A 23155-nucleotide genomic window follows, 5' to 3' on the forward strand; every position below is an offset into this window, starting at 1 on the left:
TGTTTTTTCTAGGAAGCGCGAGCCGGCGCAACTCTAGCTTCTATTAATGGTTGGAACGATCAATTAGGTCTTCATATTTAAATATCTCGGGGTCTGGTTCGACTCTAAAGGTACCTGGGGATGTCACATTAGGTATCTGAAACAGAAATGCCAACAAAGGATCAATTTTCTCCGGACAATAACTGGAACATGGTGGGGTGCCCACCCAGGAGACCTAATCAGGCTGTACCAAACAACGATATTGTCGGTGATGGAGTACGGGTGTTTCTGTTTCCGCTTCGCTGCGAACATACACTTCATCAAACTGGAGAGAATCCAGTATCGTTGCTTGCGCATTGCCTTGGGTTGCATGCACTCGACCCATACGATGAGTCTCGAAGTGCTGGCGGGCGTTCTTCCGCTAAAAAATCGATTTTGGGAACTCTCATATCGATTGCTCATCCGATGCGACATTCTGAACCCGTTGGTGATTGAAAACTTCGAGAGGCTCGTCGAGCTTAATTCTCAAACCCGTTTTATGTCCTTGTACTTCGATTACATGGCACAGAGCATCAATCCTTCTTCGTACAATCCCAACCGTGTACGTTTCCTAGATACTTCTGATTCTACTGTATTATTCGACACATCCATGAAGGAAGAGATTTGTGGAATCCCGGACCATATACGCCCGCAAGTGATCCCCAATATATTTTACAATAAATTCCGAGAAGTCGACTGCGACAAAATGTTTTACACTGACGGATCAAATCTCGATGGGTCCACTGGCTTCGGTATCTTCAGTAATACTATCACCGCTTCATTCAAGCTCAATGATCCTGCTTCAGTTTACGTCGCAGAGTTAGCTGCAATTCAGTACACCCTTGGGATCATCGACACTCTGCCCACAGATCACTACCTCAGCTCTATCGAGGCTCTTCGTGCGGTGAAGCCTAAAAAGCAACTCCCGTATTTTCTGGGGAAGATACAGGAGTCCTTGTGTACGTTATCTGAAAATTTTTATCAGATTACCTTTGTTTGGGTTCCCTCTCAATGTTCTATCCCGGGCAATGAAAAGGCCGACTCATTAGCAAAGGTGGGCGCATTAAATGGTGACATATACGAAAGACCAATCTGCTTCAACGAATTTTTTAGTATTTGTCGTCAGAGGACGCTCAACAGTTGGCAAACCTCGTGGAGCAATGGGGAACTTGGACGATGGCTACATTCCATTATCCTAAAGGTATCAACGAAGTCTTGGTTCAGGGGGATGGATGTGGGTCGGGATTTTATTCGTGTAATGTCCCGACTTATGTCCAATCATCTGCATTTGCGGCGTATTGGGCTTGCGGAAAGTAGTCTGTGCGCTTGTGACGAGGGCTATCACGACATCGAGCACGTTGTCTGGGTATGCGCCGGGTATTGTGACGCCAGGTCTCAGTTAAAGGAATCCCTTCGGGCCCGAGGTAGACCACCCAATGTACCAGTCCGAGATATGCTTTCAACTCGTGATTTCCACTATATGTCCCTTATTTATACTTTCATAAAAACGATAAATATCCCAATTTAGCCCCTCTCTTTTTATTTCTCGTTTTTAGAGTTTCCTCCTGCCTTGTGGAACCGATCAGCTCCAGAGTGCCACTATGTAACCGCCGTCGCCCTTACCACTACGCCTGCTTAGAAGGAAACTGAAGCGAGAGCGACTCGAGGTCCGATGACTTTTGAAGGATTCCCCGCGGGTCCGAAGAATACCATCCGCCAATCCGGTATTCGACGACTTACTAGACTGAGGCGCAAATTTGTTTCGCTGATCCCTGAGCGAAAGTTGCAAGTTTTGCTCTTCTTTCCCTGTTACCATACGCCTTCTCTCCCCTGTCCTTGATACAACTGCTGCTACACTGATGTGGAAAGAAGCTACCCTCTGAATATCTTGACCAAGCATAAGTTTTCGTTAAAAAATATCAAATTAGTATTCTGTATTCCTAGTTTTAAGATAGGTATAATTTTTACTCTTTATTGAAACTCTTTTCCTCCATCTTGTAAACAGAATTGTATCCCTAGTTTTAAGATATCTGTGAAATTTCTCATAAATATTTGTTCCCCCTTTTGTGTACTAAACTATATTGTTAGTTTTAAGATAACTGTAAAATATTTTGTAAAATACTATTACTCCCCCTCTTGTATATCAAACTGAATCCCTTGTTTTAAAATTTTTCATAAAAAAATCTTTTGGCCCTCTCTTGTATATTGAATCTTATTTCTAGTCTTAAGATAGCTGTAAACTTTCTTTTCTTTTGTAAAAAAAATTCAACATTGTAACCTCCTAGTTTTAAGATATCCAAAATGTAAAAACAAAAGTATTTGGCACCGCCAGGCTAACGCATTTGTGCCTATCAAGTAAACGAAATGAATAAAAAAACTCCAACCTTTGCCACTTGGGACTACCGGGGAACGAATGTCTCTATAGAATTAAAATTTTGGCAAATTATGCGGATACGTTTTACACTTAATAACTAATAATATAGCGGTTCACTGTCACTTGGTCATTAAACTTAAAAGCAGTATCACTGTCACTCGGCCATTCATGGAGTGGAAAACACTGTTTTTCTTGTTTTCGACTCTTGCCCTTTTCTCTGTTCAACCTTAAGGCTGTATCACTGTCACTTGGTCGCCATGTGACGTTTTAACTCTGGTCGCAGTAATTTAACTAGGCTGTCACTGGGATGTCATCGAAGCGACGTACACACCTTGTTGGTTAGACAGCGAATGTTTTATTCAATTACTTTGTCTACAGTTCTTCCTACTGGAGGCGCTTGGAGTCAGTTATGTATATCTATTACGTAAAGAATGGTCAATGCAACGTAGGAGAGAATAAGCTGAAAGAATGGGAGAGAATTTGGAGAAGGCAGTACACGTTTTTGTCGTTGTTCGGATAGAACTAAAACCCTTTGTGTAGCAGCCAATTTTCAGCAGCTCAAACTGTGAATATAATTTAATAAAATTAACCGTTTGTTTAAACTGAAATACACTCGACTCACAATTTGTGGTTTTACCCTAGTTGGATCTCTTCTCACCGTCCGGTGTAATGAATCCGAAAGTATACTATCCTGTTGTTTTCTTGAATAGTATCAGTAGATAAATTTTCAATAAATTCAATTTACTTACAATGTCAATTCCTTATCCTCTACCTGATCCCAGATTCTTCCGTGTCCTTTCCTCTTCTCTGCTAGATTCCTTCGTAGGTGCGTCTACAGGTAGGTTACAAACGGGTAAGTAAACTGTTTCGCCTAACACTTAATTTTAAATGAATTTTGCTTTTACTTACAGGTCGACACAACAACTACAAACTACTAAATCTCTATTTTTCCCAAATATAAAAAAAAACTTCTTCTACACTTTGCCAATTCTATTCACCATTTCCTTCTGCTACTACTTATTTATCAACACATATCCTCTGTCAATCTGGAGAGGGTTCCACCGATTCGGCACATTAGTCGATTGGGTCAACTCCAGTGTGCCCAGCGGTGTTGACAGTCGTGTTAGAATTATTGAGACCTTTGGATCTTTACCCCGCTTGCGCGTGCATTTGCATTTGACGTGTAAGCAGTTCAACATTGTGGGAATAAATTATTTTCTCACAGCGTGGTTTAGCCAATGAGGTCTTTTAGGATGTATGGTTGCTGTGGGTTTGGGAATATGTCATGTGCACATATCACACTATGCTATATTTCACCCTAAGTAGAAAAATTGGGTAAACAGAAAATGTGTTTTAGTTTTGGGGATTTGCGTCAAGTCGGCGCTAATCTATTCCTAATCAGTTAGTGTCGGTTTCTGAAGAGACGAAGTCGAAACGCACCCATGACTAATAAATTAGGATTTGTGTCCTTCATACACAAAGACTAGTTTTACCAAAAAAAATTCGCCCTTGTGAGAAATTTAGGTGTTTACCCAATTTATCTACTTAGGGTGAAATATAGCATAGCATTTAAATATGCCAAATATTATTTCGATAAAACAAATTACGTATTTCATTTTTCTATTTACAACTACTAGAAATAAACGCTTATTAATTCCAAGCTGTCTGTATGGAACTTGATCACTTATCAGTGCAAAAAATTTCATTTGCGCGAACATTCTGACTGCAAATTTTGTAACTTATACCCATTGGATCGATCTGGAACATATCTCGGAAAATAATCGTAAATTTTGTAAATCTATTCAAACTCGTAGGGTATAGTCAAAATCCCTGCCGCGCTAGTATGATATTTTCATAACTCACATGGCGATCCCAGACTTTATGGGGCACTGGTATGATATGCTCATAGCTCGCAGGATACTCTCAGATACTTAAAAGCGCTAGTATGATATGCCCATACCTCGCAGAGCGTTTCAACATTATAGTTTGATACTTACAAGGCTCGCAAGGCGCTCTCAGATTCTTTCGGACGATAGTCTGATGTTCCCATCGTTCGCAGTGCGCTTCCACACTCTGGGCGCTAATATGATATTTGCAAAACTCACAGGGTGCTCTCAGACTCGCAGAGGCACTAGTTTGACATTTTCAAAGCTCGCAGGGCGCTCCGAGATCCTATGGGGTGCTATAGTGATATCCACATAGTTCGCAACCGCAACAGGCAACGGCAATTGGGTGTCGGACGGGCCTGGGATTGTAGCAATCTGTACAACGGGACGGTTCCCGGTTCAAGAGGTAATACACTCCTCCGCCGAGGGTGTTGCGATTGTTCTATTGTTGCCGCTACGCTGCACCAATGTGGCCCATAGAACAGTTCAACCTGATGATCGACAGGCTCTCGTCAGACCTAGTGGGCCGGAAACCGGTAGTTATAGCGGGAGACTTTAACGCTTGAGCAGTAGAGTGGGGCAGCCGCTGTACAAATAGTAGGGGTCAAGCGCTAATGGAGGCGCATGCGAAACTCGATACTATGCTAGCTAATAATGGCTCCGCTAGCACATTCCGTAGAAACGGGGTGGAGGCATGGATTGACGTAACATTTGCCAGCCCGAGTCTGGTTCCAGGCATGGAATGGAGGGTAGACGAAGGCTACACCCATAGCGATCATTTAGCCATCCGCTTTAGGATCAACTATGGTGTACAGCATCCGAGGGCGGGAGATCCCTGTCAGGTACGCGGGTGGAAGTCCAATCACTTCGACAGCGAAGCTTTCACCGCGGCCCTGGGACTGTAGGCCAACACCGACAGTATAAGCGGGGATGCGCTGGTATTCGTTCTATCACGCGCGTTCGACGCCACTATGCTGAGAAAAACCCTGCCAAGAAACGGCAGATGCCCGATATACCGGTGGAGTGCCGAGATTGCAGCTCTACGATCAGCCTGCCTCAGAGCTAGACGCAGGATGCACAGAGCCCGCACCGAGGATGCAAGAGAGAACCGCCGTGAAGTGTTTCGAGCTGCGAAATTGGCCCTTAACAAGGTCATTAAAAGCAGCAAGAGAGCGTGTTTTGACAACCTGTGTGAGAGTGCCAACGCGAAACCGTGGGGTGACGCCTACAGAATCGTGATGGCCAAGACCAAAGGGGGCTCTTCACCCCCAGAACGATCTCCGGACCGGTTGGCGACGATTATCGAAGTACTCTTCCCGTCTCGAGCCACAAGCCCCTGGCCATCTGCACTACGAGACAGTGCGGGCACGGCCGAAATGATGGCTCCAGTGACGAATGAAGAACTACTCGCAGTGGCTAATTCCCTAGCAATGAACAAAGCTCCAGGGCCGGATGGAGTTACAAACAGCGCTCTTAAGGCAGCGATCATAGCGAACCCGAACATGTTCAGGCAAGCTATGCAGAGATGCCGTTTCCCCGATAGATGGAAAAGGCAGAAATTGGTGTTGTTGCCGATGCCCGGGAAGCCGCCAGGCGACTCATCGGCGTACAGACCAATCTGTTTGATCGACACGACTGGCAAATTGCTTGAGAGGATCGTCCTCAACAGACTAACCCCGTACGCAGAAGGTACGGACGGTCTGTCAAGCAACCAGTTTGGCTTTCGGAAGGGTAAGTCCACAGTAGATGCTATCAACTCAGTGATAAAGACTGCCAAGATAGCGATCCAACGAAAAAGGCGAGGTATTCAATACTGTACGTTGGTGACACTAAACGTGAAGAACGCATTCAACAGCGCAAGCTGGGATGCCATCGTGCTTTCGTTACACCGCCTTCCAGAACCGCGTACTGCTATACGAGACCGATGCCGGTCAGAAAAGGGTTCCCATTACCGCTGGAGTCCCGCAGGGCTCGATCCTAGGCCCGGTGCTATGGAATCTCATGTATGACGGGGTTCTGAAGCTGAAGTTCCCTCCTGGGGTCAAGATCGTCGGCTTTGCCGACGATGTAACCTTGGACGTCTACGGGGAGTCAATCCCTGAGGTAGAACTAACTACAGAACACGCGATCAACACGGTGGAGGAATGGATGGGCGCGAGAGGCCTGGAGCTCGCTCAGCATAAGACGGAGGTAGTTATCGTCAACAACCGCAAGTCGGCACAACATGCAGTTATCCATGTGGGAGAAGTCGTGATCACCTCACAGCGGAGTCTGAAGTCTCTCGGAGTCATTATAGACGACAAGCTGACCTTCGGCAGCCACGTCGACTATACATGCAAGAGAGCGTCGACTGCTGTTGCGGCACTATCGAGGATGATGTCCAACAGCTCAAAGGTGTGCACCAGTAGACGTAGGTTACTGGCAGGCGTTGCCGAATCTATCCTCAGGTACAGCGGGCTGTCATGATCAAGAGCACTGAGTGTAACCAGTTACCTACAGAAACTGGAGAGCACCTACCGCGTGATGTGCCTCAGAGTGATATCTGCCTACCGCACGGTATCACACGATTCATCCTGCGTGATAGCGAGCATGATGCCAGTCGGGCTGGTCATCCGGGAGATGAGGAGTGCTTCGAGCTACGTAGAAATAGAGGAGCCAACGAGCACACCAGGGTGACCTCGGTTGCCAGATGGCAGCGTGAGTGGGATAAATCCTCGAAAGGTAGGTGAACCCACCGGCTGATACCTAACATATCGAGCTGGGTGGGCAGACCCTATAGGGGAAGTTCACTTCCATCCGACACAATTCCTGTCAGGCCATGGCTGCTTCCGACAGTACCTCCACAGGTTCGGGCACGCGGAGGTCCCCGCCTGCCCTGACTACTTAGGTGTAGACGAAACTGCCGAACACATACTGTTCGTGTGTCCTCGTTTCGACGTCGAAAGAAGAGCAATGCTTGACGTCTGTGGCTGGGACACAACCCCTGATACCCTTATTCAGCGGATGTGTCAATCGGTGGAGAAGTGGCTGAAGAATCTGGCGCACCGAGCAACAGTCGACGGGCACGACTAACTAGTGATTGGTTAGTTGGAGCGAAAAAGGTCGAGCGCAGAAAAGTGAGTGAATGGTCTGTGCATGCTGAGGCAGGTTTGGTGCAGCGACTGGCAACCGCGTAAGAGGTAAACCAAGCCACCCCGAAGCAAGGACGAAGAGCGAGTGTTTAGGCGTATATGTGGACTGCCTCATGCCAAGATGGGAGGGTCGTAGCGTAGTATGTTGGGACTTAGCTACAGATGCCTCGTGGCATGGCAGAGGAGTGTAAGGGTGAGCATCCAAGTCAGTCTCACACGGTATGTTAAGGGTGAGTACAAAAGTCAGCATCACATGGTATCGTAGAGGTGAGCACAAAAGTCAGCCTCACAAGGTATGAAAACGGTGAGCACCCAAGTAAGCCTCGCATGGTATGCCAGAAGTGGGGCCTAAGAAAAATGTTCCACATGGGATGCCAGGGGGAGCGACAGGGGTATAAAAAAAGGTGAGCACAAAAGTCAGCCTCATGTGGAGTGTTAGAGAGTGAATCAAGGTGTGACAAAGAGAGCACCCAAGTAAGCCTCATACGGGACGTATGAACGCTTGAGCGAGAGTGAATGAGTACATCAAGTACAGCCATTCCTTCCAGAAGTAATACCGAGAGGTAGTCCCTGGGGGGAACGATGGCGGAGCCCAATGAGGTTTAGTCGGTATTAATGGCTGCGTCACCATTCGAGCCCGACACACCCCCAGTACAGCGGCGACTGAGTTCCCCTCGAAGGGAAAAGGAAAGGGCAATCGCAAGACGGCATCGAATGCGAAGCGCCCTAGGAAGTCGCCAGGCGAGGGTGCCAAAGCCGACACCACTCGGCGTGCAACCGTCAAGGTCAAACGCCGCCTGGGTGAGGTAAGCGAGGGCGAGAGTGACCTCGCTGTGGAGAGCGATGGTACCAGCAACCCGGCACGACCGGGGCAGGGGGGCTCAAACCTCTGGACGCTGGTTACCAAGAAAAAGCCGGCACCGAAACCGGAGGTACCGCGGCCTGCGAGGAAGGCCAAGGACAGAGGCGAAGCCTTGTGGTTAAAAACCGACAAGGACAAATACGCCGATGTCCTTAAATCGATGAAGGCGGCCGAAAGCCTCTCGGCCCTTGGGCAGGATGTGCGTAGCGTAAGACGCACCAACACGGGAGAGATGCTCCTGGTGCTGAAGCGAGGCGCACAATCAAGTGCAGTATATAAGGCCTTGGCCCAAGAGGTCCTTGGTGAGGGCGCCCAAATCAGGTCGCTAGGTGCGGAAACAACTCTCCAGTGCAAGCACTTGGACGAGTTCACGACCGCAGAAGACGTCGTCGCAGCCGTCAAGGAGCACTGCGGCGTCACAATCGAGCGGGTCTCTGTGCGATTGAGAGACGGACCCTCTGGCACCCAAGTAGCCTACCTCAGGCTACTGAATGCGGATGCCAAAAAGGTAACCGAGAAAGGGAAGCTGAAGATCGGCTGGTCGGTATGCCCTATTAGTATACCTCAGCCGCCTTCAGTGGACAGGTGCTACCGGTGCCTAGAATCCGGCCATAAAGCATACGAATGCAAAGGCATAGATAGGAGCAAGCTATGTCGTCGCTGCGGCGAGGAGGGGCATAAAGAGCGGGGGTGCACTAAGGCATATAAGTGCCTTATCCGCACCGCTAAGAAGCAAGCCCATAAACATGCTATGGGCGGACCTTCGTGTCCCTTCGACGAGTTAAATAAGAAGAAGCGGTGAGAGTCACACAGCTAAATCTTAACCATTGTGCAGCAGCCCAACAGCTGCTGTGGCAGTCGGTCTCGGAGTCGAGGACAGATGTCGCCCTCTTATCAGACCCGTACAGCATCCCTGCCGGCAACGGCAATGGGGTGTCGGACGGGTCTGGAATGGTGGCAATCTGTACAACGGGAAGGTTCCCGGTTCAAGAGGTAATACACCCCTCCGCCGAGGGTGTGGCGATTGCCAAGATCAATGGTGTGTTCTATTGCAGCTGCTACGCCCCACCAAGGTGGCCAATAGAACAGTTCTACCAGATGATCGACAGGCTCTCGTCGGACCTCGTGGGCCGGAAACCGGTAGTAATAGCGGGAGACTTCAACGCTTGGGCAGTGGAGTGGGGCAGCCGCTGTACAAATAGCAGGGGTCAAGCGCTAATGGAAGCGTTTGCGAAACTCGATACTGTGCTAGCTAATGATGGCTCCGCTAGTACATTCCGTAGAAACGGAGTGGAGGCGTGGATTGATTTGACCTTTGCCAGCCCGAGTCTGGTTCAAGGCATGGAATGGAGGGTAGACGAAGGCTACACCCATAGCGATCATTTAGCAATCCGCTTTAAGATCAACTACGGTGTGCAGCATTCGAGGGCGGGAGATCCCTGTCAGGTACGCGGGTGGAAGTCCAATCACTTCGACAGCGAAGCTTTCACCGCGGCCCTGGGACTGGAGGCCAACACCGACAGTCTAAGCGGGGATGCGCTGGTAGCTGTTCTATCACGCGCGTGCGACGCCACTATGCCGAGAAAAACACTGCCAAGAAACGGTAGATGCCCGGTATACTGGTGGAGTGCCGAGATTGCAGCTCTACGGTCAGCCTATCTCAGAGCTAGACGTAGGATACAAAGAGCTCGCACCGAGGATGCAAGAGAGAACCGCCGTGAAGTGTTTCGAGCTGCGAAATTAGCCCTTAACAAGGCTATTAAAAGCAGCAAGAGAGCGTGTTTCGACAACCTGTGTGAGAGTGCCAACGCGAATCCGTGGGGTGACGCCTACCGGATTGTGATGGCCAAGACCACAGGGGGCTCCTCACCCCCAGAACGGTCTCCGGACCGGTTGGCAACGATTATCGAAGTACTCTTCCCGTCTCGAGCCACAAGCCCCTGGCCACCTGCACTACGAGACAGTGCGGGCACGGTCGAAATGGTGGCTCCAGTGACGAACGAAGAACTACTCGCAGTGGCTAAATCCCTAGCAATGAACAAAGCTCCAGGGCCGGATGGAGTTCCGAACAACGCTCTCAAGGCAGCGATCATAGCGAACCCGAACATGTTCAGGCTAGCTATGCAGAGATGCCTTGACGAGTGCCGTTTCCCCGATAGATGGAAAAGGCAGAAACTGGTGCTGTTGCCGAAGCCCGGGAAGCCGCCAGGCGACCCATCGGCGTACAGACCAATCTGTCTGATCGACACGACTGGCAAACTGCTTGAGAGGATCATCCTCAACAGGCTCACCCCGTACGCGGAAGGTACGGACGGTCTGTCAAGCAACCAGTTTGGCTTTCGGAAGGGTAAGTCCACAGTGGACGCTCTCAACTCAATGATAAATACTGCCGAGATAGCGATCCAACGAAAAAGGCGAGGTATTCGATACTGTGCGTTAGTGACACTTGACGTGAAGAACGCATTCAACAGCGCAAGCTGGGATGCCATCGCGCTCTCGTTACACCGGCTTAGCCTACCGGTGGGTCTGTACCGGATCCTGGAAAGTTACTTCCAAAACCGCGCACTGCTATACGAGACCGATGCCGGTCAGAAAAGGGTTCCCATTACCGCCGGAGTCCCGCAGGGCTCGATCCTAGGCCCGGTGCTATGGAACCTCATGTATGACGGGGTTCTGAGACTGAAGTTCCCTCCTGGGGTCAAGATCGTCGGCTTTGCCGACGACGTAACCTTGGAGGTCTACGGGGAGTCAATTTCTGAGGTAGAACTAATCGCAGAAAACGCGATTAGCACGGTGGAGGAATGGATGAGCGCGAGAGGCCTGGAGCTCGCTCATCATAAGACGGAGATAGTTATCGTCAACAACCGCAAGTCGGCACAACACGCAGTTATCCATGTGGGAGAAGTCGCGATCACTTCACAGCGAAGTCTGAAGTCTCTCGGAGTCATTATAGACGACAAGCTGACCTTCGGCAGCCACGTCGACTATACGTGCAAGAGAGCGTCGACTGCTGTTGCGGCACTATCGAGAATGATGTCCAACAGCTCAAAGGTGTGCGCCAGTAGACGTAGGTTACTGGCAGGCGTTGCCGTATCTATCCTCAGGTACGGCGGCCCGTCATGGTCAAGAGCACTGAGGGTAACCAGTTACCTACAGAAACTGGAGAGCACCTACCGCGTGATGTGCCTCAGAGTGATATCTGCCTACCGCACGGTATCACACGATGCATCCTGCGTGATAGCGAGCATGATGCCAGTCGGGCTGGTCATTCGGGAAGATGAGGAGTGCTTTGAGCTACGTGGAAATAGGGAAGCCCGCGAGCGCACCAGGGTGACCTCGGTCGCCAGATGGCAGCGTGAGTGGGACAACTCCTCGAAAGGTAGGTGGACCCACCGGCTGATACCTAGCATATCGAGCTGGGTGGGAAGACCCCATGGGGAAGTTCACTTCCACCTGACACAATTCTTGTCAGGCCATGGCTGTTTCCGTCAGTACCTCCACAGGTTCGGGCACGCGGAGGTCCCAGTCTGCCCGGACTGCCCAGGTGTAGATGAAACTGCCGAACACATACTGTTCGTATGTCATCGGTTCGACGTCGAAAGAAGAGCAATGCTTGACGTCTGTGGCTGGGACACAACCCCGGATACCCTTATTCAGCGGATGTGTCAAACGGTGGAGAAGTGGAACGCAATCTCGGCTGCTACCATCCAGATTGCCAGTAGGCTACAGGTAATCTGGCGAACCGAGCAACAGACGGCGGGCACGGCTAACTAGTGATTGGTTAGTTGGAGCGAAAAAGGCCAAGCGCAAAATAAGAGAGTGAATGGTCTGTTCATGCCGAGGTAGGTTGGCGCAGCGAATGGCAACCGCGTAAGGGGTAAACCCAGCCACCCCGAAGCAAGACAGAAGAGTGAGTGTATAGGCGTATAAGTCGATTGCCTCATGCCAAGACGGGAGGGTCGTAGCGTAGTATGTTGGAACTAAGCTATCGATGCCTCATGGCGTGGCAGAGGAGTGTAAGGGTGAGCATCCAAGTCAGTCTCACACTGCATGTTAAGGGTGAGCATAAAAGTCAGCCTCACAGGTTGGTAGAGGCTAGCACAAAAGTCAGCCTAGCAAGGAATGAAAAAGGTGAGCACAAAAGTCAGCCTCGCATGGTATGTCAGAAGTGGGGCCTAAGAAAAATGTCCCACATGGGATGCCAGAGGGAGTGACAAAGGTACAATAGAGTGGCACGATTGAGAGTGAATCAGGTGATAGGGTGAGCACCCAAGTCAGCCTCACATGGTATGGGTAGGGCGAGCACAAAAGTAAGCCTAGCAAGGAATGAGTAAGGTGAGCACACAAGTCAGCCTCGCATGGAACGTAAAAGGTGAGCAAAAAAGTCAGCCTCATGTGGGAGTGTTTGAGAGTGAATCAAAGTGCGATTGAGAGAGCACCCAAGTAAGCCTCATACAGGATGTATGAACGCGTGAGTGAGAGTGAATGAGTACATTTAGTACAGCCATCCCCCAGAAGTAATACCGAGAGGTAGTTCCTGGGAGGAGCCCAATGGAGTTTAGTCGGTATTAATGGCTGGTCACCATTCGAGTCCGACACGCCCCCAGTGCACCCAGTGTGGTAGATTGGACCCTACCGTTAGCACGTGTACTGGGCTAGGACATAAAGGTCTTCTCCATTGTAAAAAAAAAAAAAAAAAAAACACCCCCAGTACACCTCGTGTGGTAGCTTGGCATCTACTAATAGCATGTGTACTGGGATAGTACGTAAATGTATTCTCGGTTGTAAAAAAAACTCGGAGAGCGCTTCCACACTAGCTGGGGTGCTATTATGATATTCTCATAGCTCGCTGTGCGCTCTCATGGTTTCTAAGGCGCTGGTATGACTCTATGGGGCGCAAGTATGGTATTCACATAGCTCGCAGGGCGCTCTCAGATTCTCTCGAGCGCTAGCATAACATTCCCATAACACGCTAGGCGCTCTCACACTCTCTACTGTAGCCTTATATTGTCATCGCTCGCAGAACGCTCTCAGATTCTCTCTGGCGCCTGTATGATATTTCCATAGCTCGCAGGGCGCTAATCTGACATTCCCATAGTTCGTAGGGCGCTCTCAGATTCTCTAGGGTGCCAGTATTATATTCCCATAGCTCGGAGAATGCTTCGATACTCGCTAAGGTCCCAGTATGATAAATAGTATCATAGCTCACAAGGCGCTCTCAAACTCTTCAGGGCGCCCTCAAGCTCTTCAAGGCACTAGTATGGTATTCACAAAGCTCGCAGGGCGCTCTCAGAATTTCTCGAGCGCCAGCATGATGTTCCTCGCAGGGCGCTCTCAAACTCTCTAGGATTCTGGCAACAAGGTTAGACAAGTCGGTTAGTTGTTTTTATCTCTCTGTGCTAATATTGTGCTTTTATCGTTTTTTTCGGATTAATTCGTTGTGGATTATTACATATCTGACGTATTTTTCATCACTGCATTGCTGTGACTCGGAGTTCAACGTTGTTTGTCAAATTATATCGGAAAATCTCCAAAAAACTGCACCGCATTCGCTTTGTGTTGAGGTCGTACGGAAAAAAGCAATGGTGCCTGTTTGTTGTGATTGTACTCGCAGTCTTGACAAGGCCGACGAAATAGTGTGCAACGGCTTTTATAAATCATCTTTCCACCTCAAATGTTCTCACCAGTTAGCGGAAATTCGTGACACTGTATCTGGATGCTCTCAATTGTTTTGGATGTGCAAAGCTTGTACGAAAATGATAGCAAACGCTTGTTTTCGTCATGTAATTTCATCCACGAACAATGCAATGCAGTCAATGGTTGATGAGCAGAACAAGGTGCTGGACGAGCTGTGGAATGAAATTGCACTCAACACTACGAAGATTAATACAATACTCCAGCGAACGCCCAAATTCACGCAAGAGACCACGGCTGTTAATCCCGGATGAACCAACGCACCGCACCGATAACATTTTCGAAGGTACAAAAGATATTGAACCGGACGACACAATACCATTGATCGCAGTTAGAAAGAATAAACAGTTTTGGCTGTACTTATCTGGTTTCGATCCTCAGGCAACAGTGCATCAAATCGAAAAGCTAATCAGGAAAAAATTAAAAACAGACACAGCTGTGGACGTTGTTAAACTTGTACCTAAAGGCAAAACACTCGATGAACTTTCGTTTGTTTCGTTTAAAGCTGGCATTGATTTGCTGTTGAAAGATTTAGCACTATCAAATTCAACTTGGCAGAAGGGAATTATTTTCCGACCATTTGATTTCCAGCTCACGTCGAACAGACGAAATACTTTTCGCTTTTTGCCAGCAGCAGCAGACACTAAATCACAATGAGCCACTCTTCGCACTTGCCAACTGCCATACACAAACTTCTGCCGATGCTCAAGATCTATCGGTTGCGTTACCCTGCATCCGCGCACCTCCGTCTGAACATCGCTCTTCTACTTTCAACTGTCGCGGTCCGAATCGTGAAAACAGTTACCGTCCATTCTCGCTTTACTTTACACGCGCGGGGTGCGGAGTAAGACAATTTAATTACTACTATCACTTTCTCAATGCGATTTTGATGTTATTGCCTTTACTGAAACCTGGCTGAACAACGACGTTTCAAGCTCTGAGCTAGCTCTAAACTATACGATTTACCGTTGTGATAGAAACCTCCAAACCAGCCAACACAGACAAGGTGGGGGGGGGGGGTTGATAGGAGTAAAAAACAACCTTCAGATCTCTGCTATTCACATTTCTGGCTGCGAGCAATTGGAGCAGATTATTGTTCGAATCTCATCGCCGAAGTTTGATATGATAGTTTGCACTATATATCTCCCGCCCAAAAGTGAGCCTTCTTTATACGATCAACATGCAATATGTGTAAAAAAATTAATGGATCTGGCAGGTGATCGAGACGTGGTTTTGACTGTTGGGGATTATAATCTTCCTCAATTACGATGGATGTCGGATGGAAATTTAAACTGTTTGCTGCCATTGAATGCTTCGTCGGAACAGAAAATATCTCTGGTCGAGTCTGTTTTAGCCAACGGAGTGTTTCAAATTAACGATAAAGTGAAGCATTCGATAGAGTGCCTCATTTGCTAATGGTGGCCAAACTCAAACGAATGGGACTTCTTGAATGGTTGACACGGTGGATATTGTCGTACCTCACCGAACGCTAGGCGTACGTTCATATCGATGAAATGAGATCATCTCCGTTTGTGATAGAGTCGGGTGTTCCCCAGGGAAGTCATCTAGGCCCGCTACTGTTTATTTTATTCGTAAACGATTTGTGCTCCACTATACACTCCCCTAAGTACATGTTCACGGATGATCTGAAATTCTTTCGTGTAATTGCTTCGGCAGTCGATTGCTGTGCCATCCAAGCCGATATCGATTCGCTGCTAAATTGGTGCAAACTAAACGGGATGGAAGTAAACGTAAAAAAGTGTAATGTGATCTCGTTCTGTCGTAACAGGCACTTAACAACGTTTGATTATAGAATGTCAACAAGCATTATCAACCGTGTAAACACTGTTAAGGATCTAGGCATTCTTCTCGATAGTAAATTGAGTTTCGCGCAGCACATTGCAATGTCTACAGCCAAAGCATATGCCGTATTGGGGTTCATCAAAAGAAACACGCAACAATTCAACGATGTATACTGCCTAAAATCGCTCTTCTGCGCACTTGTACGTAGCATTCTCGAGTACGGTGTATTTGTGTGGGCACCCCATCATGCTATACAAATCAACCGCGTCGAACGAATTCAGCGTCACTTTGTTCGTTACGCTCTGCGGTTACTACCTTTGACTGATCCTATTCGTCTACCGCCCTATGAACATCGATGCAATCTTCTACGTTTGCCGACTCTTGCAAGTCGGAGGATAATGCTGCAACGGCTCTTCGAGTTTGATCTTCTGGGAAACAATATAGATAGCCCGGAGTTGCTGAACCAGCTCCGATTCAACGTACCGCCTAGACCTACCAGACGAACTGATTTCTTTCGGTTACCGATGTATCGTACTCTTTTTTCGCAAAACAATCCATTCAATACATGCTGTCGTAATTTTAATAATGTAGCTGACAAATATGATTTTAGCATTACTAACACTACCTTTAAACATAGAATTAATATTAATTAAGGAACGTGTCTGTACGTGTAACTCGAAGACCAGTAAATAAATAAATAAAAAATATTATGAAACTCTCATCGTCCGCAGGGCGCTCTCAGATTCTCTCAGGCGCCAGTAAGATATTCCCATAGGTCGCAGGGCACTCTCGAACTCACTAGGGGTTAGTTTGATATTCTCATTGTTCGTAGGACGCTTTTGGACTCTCTGGGGTGCTAGTATGATACTCCCATAGCTCGGAGAGCGTTTCCTTGTTCGCTGGGGCGCTAGTATAATATTCTAATAGCTCGCAGGGCGATCTCAAGCTTTGTAGGGAGCTAATATGACTATGGGGCGCTAATATGATATTAACATAGCTCGCGAGGTGCTCTCAGATTCTCTCGACCGCAAGCATGATATTCCCATAGCTCGCAGGGCGCTCTCAAACTCTCTAGGGTAGTCTGATATTCTCATCATTCACAGGGCGCTCTCAGATTCTCTCTGGCGCCAGTATTTTGTTCCCATAGCTCGCAGGACGCTCTCAAACTCTCTAGGGCGCTAGTCCGATATTCTCTTAGCTTGCAGCGCGCTAACGAATTTTCTGGAGCGCTAGCATAATATTCCCATAGTTTGTAGGTTACTCTCAGATTCTCTCGTGCGCCAATACGATATTTCCTTAGCTCGCAGGGCAGTATAATTATACGGGGAGCTAGTATGGTATTCCCATAGCTCACAGAGCGCTCTCAGATTCTCTCTGGGCGCCAGTATGATATTCTCGTAGCTCGCAGAGCACTTTAAAACTCGCTATGGCGCTAGTCTGATATTCTCATAGCTCGCAGGGCACTCCGAGACCCTAAGGGGTGCTATTGTGATTTATTTATTTATTTATAATTAATTAATATCAACAGACACAGTGTGGTCCTAATGATAATTTCTTAATCTATTTAAAAAGTCAAATTGTAATCTGCTACGTGGATTGTGAAGATCGAACTCGGATGAAACTCTGTTGAAGGTCCGCTGCAAACCAATGATGGCCACTCCATAGTTAGTCCGGCGAAGAGGTAATCGGAGGAATAAATTATTGCGAAGGGCGCGAGGGCGAACGTTCATGTTTATCGCACTGAGAAGCTCGGGACAGTCAATTCGATCTTGCAAAATATCCGAAATCGTCATAGCACGGAATAGATCCCGTCGCACTTGCAATGTATCGAGTCCAATAAGCAAACCCCGGCTTTCATAACTTGGCAGCTGGTGAGGGTTGCTCCAAGGCAATCGACGAAGGGCAAACCGAACAAATCTGCGCTGTACTGCCTCAATTCGATGGACACCGTTGAGATAATGAGGGTTCCACACAACTGAACAATATTCCAGAGTTGATCGAACGAGTGAGCAGTAGAGAGATTTCAAGCAGTAAATATCTGAAAAGTGCTTAGATATTCTCATTATGAACCCCAAACAGCGTGATGCCTTTGCGACATATAGCTGATATGCTGTTTAAACGTCAGTTGTTCATCGAGAAAAACTCTGAGATCTTTGACGCAATTCGCTCTGTCAATTGTGGATTCAGCTAGACAGTAATCGAATCGAATTGGCGTTTTTTTACTCGAGAACGTAATGACCGTACATTTCTTGGGGTTTAGGGTTTCGGTTGATCTCGCACCATTCCGCAAAGGTTTCCAGTTGGCGTTGAAGGAAAGCTGCATCATCAGTATTCCGGATTCTATGGTATAACTTGAGGTCGTCGGCGAAAGACAACCGTGGTCCTTCTAAACAAAAGTTAACGTCGTTGAAATACAGAAGAAAAATCAATGAACCGAGATGGCTGCCTTGCGGAATACCAGATGAAGCAAAGAACTCTTCGGATACACAATCACCTATTTTGACTGCTAGGCGACGATCACTGAGATACGATTGCATCCAACGGAGAATATTGGTACCAAAGCCGAGTCTATCCAGTTTTGCCACTGCAATAGCGTGATTTATCTTGTCAAAAGCAGCTGAAAGGTCCGTGTAGATAACGTCAGTTTGAAGGCCGTCCGACATAGCATCTGTAACATATGTTGTGAACGACAGAAGATTCGTAGATGTTGAACGTTTCGGCATAAATCCATGCTGAGTCTCGGAGATATACTGTTTGCAGTGGCTGGAGATGGGTTCCAACACAGCCATTTCAAACAGCTTAGGAACTGCGCTTAGCGTTGTAATACCACGGTAGTTGTCAACTACCTTTTTATCACCTTTTTTGTGAACTGGAAACATGAAGGAGGATTTCAAGAGTTCGGGAAATACTCCGGTTGTTGGCGACAATTGAAACAGATGACAAAGAGGTTCAATTAGACCGGCAGAGCATTTTTTTAGAATAATAGTTGGTATACCATCTGGGCCTGCCGAGGTTGAAGCCTTCATTTTCCTAATCGCCAGTTGTACCATATTATTGTCGATATTGATAGAGTTCAAAGTCTGGTATGATTGAGGTACATTGAGAGCCGCGCGTGAAGCCTGGGTCGGTGTCAGCTTCTCGTTGGAGAAAACACTCGCGAACTTTTCAGAGAATAGTTGGCAGATCGCCTGTAAACTAGAGCTCATACGTCCTCCATAGCTCATCGTTGAAGGCAACCCGGATTCCTTTCTTTGCTCGTTTACATGCTTCCAGAATGTTTTAGGTTCGGACTTCAACTTACGTTGCACGTTTCGCAAGTAATCGGCATGGCAACGCTTCGATGTCTTTTTATAGACTTGGTTAACATGAACGTAGTGTTGTCGCAGCACGTAGCCCCCAAACTTGGAGTACTTCTTCCGAGCGGCTCTTTTAGTCGCTTTTAACCGTCTCAGCTCGGCAGTGTGCCACGCTGGGTGCTTAGATTGAAGGCCACTTCCTTTGGGTACATAGCGATCGATAGCATATCTCATAACATTGGAGAAGGTCTGCACTGCAACGTTGACATCATCATTGTCGGGAATTTCAGTCCAGTGGATATTCGACAGGAATATCCCCATAGCTCGGAGTACGCTGCCACACTCGCTGGGGTGCTATTATGATATTTTCATAGCTCGCTGGGCGCTCTCGGGCTCTGTAAGGCGCTAGTTTGACTCTATGGGGCGCAAGTATGATATTTCCATAGCTCGCAGGGCGCTCCCAAACTCGCTAGGGCGCTAATCTGACATTCCCATACTTCATAGGGCGCTCTCAGATTCTCTGGAGTGCCAGTATCATATTCCCATAGCTCGAAGAGTGCTTTCATACTCGCTAGGGTCGCAGTATGATATATAGTATCATAGCTCACAGGACGCTCTCAAGCTCTTCAGAGCACTAGTATGACATTCACAAAGCTCGCAGGGCGCTCTTAGAGTCTCTCGAACGCCAGCATGATATTTTTTTATATATTTATAATGGATATCAACAGACACAGTGTGGTCCTAATGATAATTTTTTAATCTATTTACAAAGTAAAATTGTAATCTGCTACGTGGAATGTGAAGATCGAACTCGGATGACACTCTGTTGAAGGTCCGCTGCAAACCAATGATGGCACCGTTTACTCCATAGTTAGTCCGGCGAAGAGGTAATCGAAGGAATAAATTATTGCGAAGGGCGCGAGGGCGAACGTTCATATTTATCGCCCTGAGAAGCTCGGGACAGTCAATTCGATCTTGCAAAATATCCGAAATCGTCATAGCACGGAATAGATCCCGCCGGACTTGCAATGTATCGAGTCCAATAAGCAAACCCCGGCTTTCGGAACTTTGCAGCTGGTGGGGGTTGCTCCAAGGCAATCGATGAAGGGCGAACCGAACAAATCTGCGCTGTACTGTATCAATTCGATGGACACCGTTAGGATAATGAGGGTTCCACACAACTGAACAATATTCCAGAGTTGATCGAACGAGCGAGCAGTAGAGAGAGTTCAAGCAGTAAATATCTGAAAAGTGCTTAGATATTCTCATTATGAACCCCAAACAGCGTGATGCCTTTGCGACAATATAGCTGATATGTTGTTTAAACGTCAGTTGTTCATCGAGAAAAACTCTGAGATCTTTGACACAATTCGCTCTGTCAATCGTGGATTCAGCTAGACAGTAATCGAATCGAATTGGCGTTTTTTCCTCGAGAACGTAATGAGCGTACATTTCTTGGGGTTTAGGGTTTCGGTTGAACTCGCACCATTCGGCAAAGGTTTCCAGTTGGCGTTGAAGGAAAGCTGCATCATCAGTATTCCGGATTCTATGGTATAACTTGAGGTCGTCGGTGAAAGACAACCGTGGTCCTTCTAAACATAAGTTGACGTCGTTTAAATACAGAAGAAAAATCAATGGACCGAGATGGCTGCCTTGTGGAATACCAGATGAAGCAAAGAACTCTTTGGATACACAATCACCTATCTTGACTACTAGACGACGATCACTGAGATACGATTGCATCCAACGGAGAATATTAGTACCAAAGCCAAGCCAAGTTCCAACACAGCCATTTCAAACAGCTTAGGAACTGATTCTTGGTCGTGCGGTGACAATTGACAAACATTTTGTTCTCCCAAAGTGTCGCCGGTAGTGATAGAATTCTTGTGGTGAAACGGTGGATGCATATCGGAAAAGCTTATTCGCGAAGTAGCTACTGTTGCCTCCCTGTTGGCGATTCTCGCAATGGATTCGATCTGCCTGCAGTGCTCCGAGCCGGTAACCACTTTGAATCAGCTGAAATTCCAAGGATTCTGCGACAGAATCATGCATCTATCGTGTTCAGCGCTCACTCGTCCAAAATTGGACATGATTAACGACTCAGTGAATATATTCTGGCTTTGCGACAGCTGTGTGGATTTGATGAAATCCTCCGCAGTGAATGCAGCTTTTACAGCATTGAGCGAAGCGTTTTGTTTGCTGACCGACACACATAAAACAGCGCTTGAAACATTAAAGGCTGAAATGGAGAAAACCAGAAAATCAGTGGAATCCGCAACGACATTGCCTGCAACTCCCATATCATGGCCCGTTCCAAAAAGATCTGGAGCCAAACGTGCTCGCGAGACGGAGGATGATAAATTTCTTTCTAATTCCGATGTGCCCAGTGTAACGTGTGGCAAGAAAAAGGGTGATGTAGCAAAGGTACCCACAATCACTGTTCAACCCGCTACTAGTAAATGCTGGATTTACTTGTCCCGAATTGCTACCACCGTTTCCGAAGCTGAGGTTGGTGCTATGGTTAAGGAGTGCTTTTCAACGGACGATCCGGTCGAAGTGAAGAAGTTAGTGAAAGAAGACGCAAATTTGAGCGGGCTTAATTTCATTTCTTTCACAATTGGTGTTGACCCTCAACTTCGTGAAATGGCCCTCAATGCCGAAACCTGGCCGGATGGGATGTATTTCCGCGAGTTCATAGACTTTCGGCAAGAACGTACTAATGACGGTAAGCAGGGGTTTCGGAAAACACCTCGACTGGGATAAATCCATCGCAAATAGTAGCTATTTTAGACTACGCACCGACAATTCGCCTGTTGATCAACGGCAACCGGGACGCACCGTAGAAAGCAATATGGAATCTTCCCAGCACAGCTGTGCCTCTTGCAGTCAGCAGTATCTTCAGTCGTCCCGGCCCTGTGTCTGGGAATGAACAGGGGGACTTCCAAATTGTCCTCTTTGGCAAGTATTTTAAAAATAATATTGATGAATCAACCGTTTTTCCTGATGGAACTGTTTGTTCTAGCTCGAATGCTTCCGACTGTCAATTAATAAGTCATCACTGTCAGCCCTCAGCTGGAAACCTCCTGAGGAGCACTCCAACTTCCATCACGGGTGCTACCAATTCATGCAGTTCACCCGCGCCTTCTGCTGTTAGCAGTCATTCCAGTCGCCCCGGTGTGCATTCCAGACGAATGAATCAAGGAGTGCCGGTCAGCCTTCCGTGCCTAAAATCGTCGCCCATCCACATATACTATTAAAATGTGGGTGGCATGAATTCCTGTGCAAATACCTATCGTCTAGCTACCTCGGACTGCTGTTACGACATTATCGCATTTACAGAAACATGGCTAAATGAGCAGACTCTTTCCAGCCAGGTGATTTGCTCTGACTACGAGGTTCTCAGATGTGATCGGAGCCCTCTGAACAGCCACAAATCCTCCGGAGGCGATGTTTTGCTCGCTGTGCGTCGTGGATTAAAAGTTCAACATATAACAAATGATGCTTGGATCAGCATCGAACAAGTATGGGCAGCGATAAAATTGGGAAATCGAACATTATATATATGTGTGGTTTATTTCCCTCCTGTTAAAATTCGCGACTCTGCACTAGTTGATTCTCATTCTGAATCACTGACTTCTGTTGCTGCGATGGCGCAACCCACTGACGAAATCATGATTCTCGGCGATTTCAACCTTTCTACAATAAAGTGGCGTTCCGTTCATAACGGATTTCTACAACCTGACCCAGACGAATCTGTTCTTCATCCTGGCAGCATTACTCTTCTGGATGGCTATAGCACGGCTACACTTCTGCAGATTAACAGCACAGCGAACGAGAACGACCGGATTTTAGATCTATGCTTCGTTAATGCCAGAGATCAATCGCCGCATATTTCCACCGCCCTCGGCCCGCTAGTAAAGTATGTTCGCCACCATCCGCCTCTACATCTTACACTTCAGGACGTACCGCCTATGAACTTTTCGAACCACGCGCCCACCGTGTGTTACAATTATAAGCGGGCCGACTATAGCAGAATTCTGAATATTTTACAAAGCATTAAGTGGGATTCTGGCTAAACAAGGATGATGTGA

At 47.5% G+C, this 23155-nt stretch overlaps 1 protein-coding gene across 1 annotated transcript; it reads left to right on the forward strand.

The window, feature by feature from the left end:
• Positions 1-21029: 21029 nt before the first annotated feature.
• Positions 21030-21827, forward strand: LOC131687758 (uncharacterized). Its single transcript, XM_058971849.1, has one exon. The coding sequence runs from the start codon at positions 21030-21032 to the stop codon at positions 21825-21827; it is 798 nt and encodes a 265-aa protein (XP_058827832.1).
• Positions 21828-23155: the final 1328 nt, after the last annotated feature.

Source organism: Topomyia yanbarensis, chromosome 3 (assembly GCF_030247195.1).
Source record: "Topomyia yanbarensis strain Yona2022 chromosome 3, ASM3024719v1, whole genome shotgun sequence".
NCBI lineage: Eukaryota > Metazoa > Arthropoda > Insecta > Diptera > Culicidae > Topomyia > Topomyia yanbarensis.

Bases quoted from the DNA above. Each gene is read 5' to 3' on its own strand.
- LOC131687758 (XM_058971849.1), top strand. From the start codon at position 21,030: ATGGATTCGATCTGCCTGCAGTGCTCCGAGCCGGTAACCACTTTGAAT.